Source organism: Adiantum capillus-veneris, chromosome 15 (genome assembly GCF_014529385.1).
Source record: "Adiantum capillus-veneris isolate H3 chromosome 15, ASM1452938v2, whole genome shotgun sequence".
Lineage (NCBI taxonomy): Eukaryota > Viridiplantae > Streptophyta > Polypodiopsida > Polypodiales > Pteridaceae > Adiantum > Adiantum capillus-veneris.
Window position 1 is genome coordinate 15,255,785 of NC_140945.1, and position 6,530 is coordinate 15,262,314.

Below are 6,530 nucleotides of genomic sequence, written 5' to 3' on the forward strand. Positions count from 1 at the left end.
CCCATGTGTCCTCGGATGTGTATGTTCCATACTTATGTTGACCATCTTATCATTGATCAAGTTGGACACAAGTGCAGTTTGGAGTATGGTATGGTAGCAGCCTACAACTAGAAGAACAGGTCGCCCCAACGCCACGTGTCAACCAATGGGATTGTCCATCTTATACAAACAAATACTTAACAAAACACACTACAATCCTCCACCTCCTACGGTCCCATGACATCCACAAGCCACGTGGACGATCGATATCGCCTTGTTCCATAAAACTTCAAGCTAGATAATGAGCTCTCACAGCTGAAGCACACGTACACACTTAAACCCTTGCCCACCATTGACAGGACCCTTCTTGGAAACCTTAAATAGGGGATCATGGAGTCCATTTTGTGAAGTACCAGAGAACAACATGTGAAAATAAAATTCATAATCATGGAAGGTTGGGGCTCAAGAAGAAGGACTGTCTTTCTTTATGAATGGAGGGGGAGTAGAAGGACTGAGTGGAAGAGGAGTAAGACAAAGAAGGGTGGGAGGCTGATGAGATGCGGGCATGGTGAGAATGTCTTGCTGCCTGAGTCACAGCACGCATGTTAGGCAATGCCACACTTTGCAAGGCACCGGATATATCGGAAACATCAGACATTGAGCGACATGTGAGCTTGGAAGAGAGTGAGGCCCAAGTAGAAGCTTTATGCCGGAGGCGTTTGCGAAGGTGTGAGCATTCACGCTCGAGGTCATTGATACGACGACGCAGCCCGATAAGGTCCGTCCGTAAAGCTCGGCTCTCATGGACAGACAAAAGTCCATATTGGTGGGGGACACCACTTCGTCTGGTGCCCCCTTGAGCAAAATCTTCCATATGATTGCCACCATTCATGAGATCATGACCCACATCATTAACATCTGGATGGTGGTTCTCCCCATCCACAACAATGCAACGGTCATGACGATCATGATGGGTTGCTAAAAAGACGCCTTGGTTTTGTTGAGGGGCTGGCATCCCTGCATCTGTAACATCTGGTGTGATTGCCGAGGGGCGTGATGCGGCTCCATCCAAGCATCCCATTAAAGCATTTCTCAGATGTATATGTTCCACAAACAGCACTTGCACCACCACTCTCATTGGAAGCCTCTCATTCTGGGTCGCATGCGTGCAAGCCTCGAGGGAGAGCTTACGGCAGTCAAGAACACTGCATAATGCTTCCTTTTCCTCATCAGACATCCATGAATGCCCCTGCATATACACATTAAACCCTTTGTTAACCTTCAAAGAAACTAGCATACAACATGAATTTGCATGGTCACCTTTTGTGTGAAGTGAAGCTCACCTTGATGAAGATGTCAATGGCCCTGTACAAACCATCATCCAACGCTCTGGCACAATGTGGCAAGCACTCCGCCAAGGCTCGGAACTTTGCAGGCTTAAGGTTCATGTCTGGTGCAATCTCCCCCAAATACACGTCTAGGAGCCTTGCCACCTCTCGAAGAGGCTGCATACAAGATAAGGAGGGGGAAGCAGTTATGTGCTGAGCTTGATCATTGTTGCACTGTAAGGATGCATCATTATCGCCCAACGCTACAACCTTTTCCAAGGCCAAGAACTGCTCCATTAACCGTTGTACACAATCCACGTCATACAATGTCTCGGAGGAGTAAGAGTAGTTGGGAAGGAGGATGTCATCTAACGTGGCTTGCTCCAGTTGTGCCCCAATCCTCCTCTCCAAGTTGCTTTTGCATGCATCACTTGCGTTTAGCAGCGTTGCGACCTTCAGCAAACCAAACAAGAATGCGGTCGCGACGACCCCATGATCTGACGGTAGAAGACTTTCAATTGTCTCTAGCAAGAAAACCTGATCAGCCTCACAAGGGACAAGGTTACTGGGAGACGCAGCAGGGGTCACCTTGTGCGAAGCTTCCTGCCTTCGAGTCAGACCTGGTATATGCTTCTTCGCATAGAACATCCATGCGCTCGCAACAGTCTCTGTTCTCATGCCTTTCTCCTCCATAGAACCAATCACACTCTTGAAAAGGGACAAGCTTAGCACTGCAATATCATCAAACCACCAGTCTGCTGCCGCCGCCACATGTTTCAGGCGTGCGCCAGTGCTAATACCATTCCAGAGTAGAGTTCCATCAGGAGTGCGCAATGAGCTCGGTTCCATTGCTGAGCTATAAGGGTCAATGCATGCCTTGGTTGCAATCGAATTGATGCATTTCCTCATAATCGACAGCTTTTCGGCAAGGGGTAGCAAGGCTTCGCACCTCTCAAGGACGGTAACAGAGTACTTCCAGCTTCTCAAAATGACACTGTTGAGGAAGCCCTCTGTGACGGAGATCAGGTTCCTCTCTCCATACTCCTCGGTCATGTCTAAGTAGTCGGACGCGCACCGTAAAGTTGCCACATTCATGGCAGAGAGCTCAATCTTCGCCCCATAGCAGAACTTGGCAACTTGCTCAAATGCATCTGGCCCACCCGGCATTTCTTGCAAGCAAATGCGGCAGACGCTATCTTCATTTTCACTCTCATCATCTTTTTCCTCATTTCTCACTGCCTCTGCGAGTAGTGCAGAAAGCTTCCCACTTCTCGAGATCAAAGGAAACTACATGCATAAATGCAACGATACATTGGGTCAGTTCTAAGAAGAGGACATACTGCACTAGTCCATCAAGATTTGGGCCAATTTCGAGTAATCGTAAGCATCAATGCAAACATCCAATCATATAAGTCAACATAAACCCAATACAAATCAAAGAACAGACTATGTAATTAAGCAACAGGGCATGCATAACAACCCATGTGTCAGAACAAGAAGCATCAAGGAAACTGCATGTATGTATGCATTGTGAATTTAGGGAATGTTTGAAAGAAGGCAAGAAATTATCAGCTTTATTGACAAAGGGAAAAAAAAAAACTAGATTGCTGCCCAAATTCCTGAATTCTACACCATTTTCATGAAGAAGAACAAATTCTATTACTCTCCACATATTCCACATATTGCTCATTATTCACATGAACAATTTGTGAATATCATTTATACAGAATTTCAACATTGTAAGAAAGTGTCCTACCTTATGGAGATGGAACACCATTTGATCAATTTCAACGGTAAGATCGCTGGGAAGGTTGGTGGTGCAAAACCTGCCAAGTCCACAAGATAGGGGCATGGTGAGCAAGCAATTATGACAAGACACAAACAAGGAAAAACTACGCTAGTAAAATTCATATCAATCAAGAAGAATTTAGCAGTTTATAAGTACCATGCTTGTCCTCTGCGTTGAAGGCCGGCATGTTTAATGCCCGACTTAGCCAAGGTAATGTCCTTGTGGGAGTGAGCTGGTGATGTCTGCATGGGCCTAGACATGAAGCAGAATCATATGCAGCACTAATCACCCATTCATGATCATGGCAGCCCTAGCCATGAGAGTTACATACATGTAATCATGATAACTATATGCAGCACTAATCACCCATTAATCATGGCAGCCGTAGCAATGAGAGCCATACATGTAATCATGATAACTATATGCAGCACTAATCACCCATTAATCACATGGCAGCTCTGGCCATATTGAGAGCTACATGTATTAATCATGATAATTGCTGTCATAAGAAAGAACGTGAGCTGCAATGTGGGAAGAGCAAAAGACAAACTAGTCCCCTCTATGTGTGTCAGAGGGAATTCAATGTACAGCGGAAACTTGTGTAATTCTGTGATGATTTCTGGGTGCATCTTGGAGTCTGGACAGAATTGTACAAAATTGAGGTGGGCAGAGTTTGTTGGGCGAGTGCAAGCGTGATTGCTTTTAGACATACGACATGCAACCGCTCACTCTCTCGCTCGCTCGCTCGCTCTCTCTCTCTCTCTCTCTCTCTCGTATGTATGCATGTACCCGAGTGGTAGATTGGTAATCCCGGTTCCCTCTTGCGGAACAAGTCTTTGGTTCAATACTCGTGGGGTACATCTACGATACCATAAAGAAGTAAACATCTCCTCTCGTGTTGTGTGTGTGTGTGTGTGTGTGTGTGTGTGAGTGAGAGTGAGAGAGAGAGAGAGAGAGAGAGAGAGAGCGATTCCATTTGCTATTTTACCTTCTTAAGATCTTTGATATAAGAGCTATGTAGCAAATCAAACAAATTTATGGCTTTGTCACCATGATGATGCTTTAGCTAGCCATGGCACTCTCTGCTTCTCTCACTCTTTTTTTTGAGAGTTCTCCTCTTTCTTAGTCCAATTTGGATATCTAATAAAAGTCCTTTCCAAGGGGGGGGGGGTCACTCCTTAATGATCATGTCCTTGTAAATCTATCATTTTGTTGTGTTGTGTTAACGGATCTGCCCACATATAATGAAATTTCATTTTATATGGGCATAACTTATATAACTAAGCCTGTTTTTCATATAAGCGTCTACCTGAATAGTTTGTCCTTCCCATCAACATAAGAGAGCCAAAATAGAAACTTTTCCCCGAGCTTGCGATGGCAACTTAAGTGAGGATATCAACGAGCATATAACATTTGCAAAAACTTTATTAGTTTTCGCTGTGATATAGTGACATGGTGGGGACAAGAGGAGAACAAATCTTGACTATTTTTCAGATCTTATCTCTAAATTAGGTCAAAGCTTTATGTTAGCTTAGATTTCTATCAAAAAGAAAGATGTCCATATTCCCGAGCTTGCATTGGCAACTTAAGTGAGGATATCAACGACCATATAACATTTGCAAAAACTTTATTAGTTTTCATTGTGATATAGTGACATGGTGAGGACAAGAGGAGAACAAATCTTGACTATTTTTCAAATCTTATCTCTAAATTAGGTCAAAGCTTTATGTTAGCTTAGTTTTCGTCAAAAAGAAAGAAGCTATGGACATCTTATACATAATCAATGTAGAAAGGGTAATAAAGAACCATTCTTTTTTTGTTTTGGTCTCAAGCACCCGACGTGCCTCAATCTACCACTCCGGTACATGCATACATAGGCATTACCTCAAGCATGTCAAGTGCCTTGAGGGATCACCTCACCCATTTCAGATCTACACAACTTCAGAGGAGAGCTACGAGATGGATACATTTTGTGGACCGGTTAATCTCAAACCCATAATGGAGTCCATTCTTCATAGTTCTTGTGGTTTCTAATAGAGAATATTACTTCCCTGCTCTCTTGAATTATCTCTTTGAAATTGGCCATCAAATGGTCATTTTCAAAGACACACCGATTCCTATATTTCTAAACTTGCTTGACGTAGAAAAAGCGAATCATTTGTGCATTAAAGGATAGCTTGGTTTTCCAATTCGTTCCTCCCACGAGTAAGTCGTTCTTGACAAATAGTACCTTCCACATTTATAGAATTTACATGTGAGGCCTCTTGTATTGGAGAGGCGAGGGAACAAGTGAAGGGAGTCCTTGCTAGCAACATTGTGCCGCCTTGAGCATCTATCAAAGCCAATCCCTCTCGCTGGTATTTTGACCCTGGTAGGCATCGCTTTGTCAGGTCTAGGGTAAGACGGGCCATGTCAAGGGCCATGACACACATGCGGTACAAGGGGCCTACATTTATCATGCCAAGGGCCAATATCAAGCATCATTGGGTGGAGATGTGCATCTGGGGATTCAAGCACCCACAATGCCCCGCACAGATCCGTCATTGCCAATTTTTGGAGCAAAGGAAAAAGGGACGCCCTATTTTTGGGCACCCTCTTCGACTAAGGGCAGCGTCCCATGCAGTGATGGGCATCTGAGCTATTAGCGATGAAGGAAGTGAGGATGACTTTGAGTGAAGACATGCAATCGACAAGGCAAGGGTGCAGAACAAAGTAATTTGGCATCCATCAGTTGGCAGATGGTCGAAAGTCGACAACCATGGTTATGAACCGATCTTCGAGGTTGTGGTTCAAAAATTGAATGGATCGATGGCAACCTTATCAGGTTAAAGGGCAAGCAAGGCCTCTTTATGTAGGATGTTTATAAGAATCGACAAGGTCGTGGGTAAGCAGACCTATGTATTTTTAACTTTCTTCGAAAATTGTTTTGCAGCAGTATGCCACTAGCTTGATAAACATAGCAAAGCTTTACATGTGATCTTGTTTGGACAAAGGAGCCATGCTCCGTACAAGGCTACTCACAAGCAAGGCTTGTGCAATCAAGCTAAAGCATTACAAATTTCAGAACTTTGAAGTTTATGCTTGGGTTAGCATATGAAAGCAAGGCACGTTCGTTGCTGTCGTATGGCTATTATAGTTTGACCTTGCAAATTTTGTCATGCTTGGCATATGCCTAAAGAAGCTCCTTAAGTAGCTCAAAATGAGACTATACATAGGATAGCAAATCTTTAGGCTCCTTTTTTCCACCAATTGGTCAATCATCCAATTGAAGGAAGAGAAGTTCAGGCATGGCATGTGGCTTGTAAGGCAAAGGTGCTCGACATGGCCAACCATTTGTTTCCATTCAAGAAGCTAGTAGGAATATCATTCTATTTTGGAGTTTTGGATTTAAATTTTTGTTGGACATGGCTTCTAAGCAGGTTTTTTGAGCTAGT

At 43.8% G+C, this 6,530-nt stretch overlaps 1 protein-coding gene across 1 annotated transcript; it reads right to left on the reverse strand.

Annotated features, from left to right (window-relative positions):
• Positions 1-350: 350 nt before the first annotated feature.
• On the reverse strand, positions 351-3,818 carry LOC147440315 (BTB/POZ domain-containing protein At5g03250-like). The gene is made up of 4 exons (XM_086530098.1): positions 3,253-3,818; positions 3,064-3,133; positions 1,323-2,594; positions 351-1,228 (listed from the first exon to the last, which is right to left on the reverse strand). Exons 1-4 carry the CDS (start codon positions 3,354-3,356, stop codon positions 425-427), a joined length of 2,250 nt encoding a protein of 749 aa, XP_086386224.1. The 5' UTR covers positions 3,357-3,818; the 3' UTR covers positions 351-424.
• Between the last annotated feature and the right edge of the window lie 2,712 nt (positions 3,819-6,530).

Coding starts and splice junctions, on each gene's coding strand:
- LOC147440315 (XM_086530098.1), bottom strand. CDS start 3,356: ATGTCTAGGCCCATGCAGACATCACCAGCTCACTCCCACAAGGACATT. Junction 3,134..3,252: donor CAACGCAGAGGACAAGCATG/GTACTTATAAAC, acceptor TGGACTTGGCAG/GTTTTGCACCACCAACCTTC. Junction 1,229..1,322: donor CCATTGACATCTTCATCAAG/GTGAGCTTCACT, acceptor GTGTATATGCAG/GGGCATTCATGGATGTCTGA.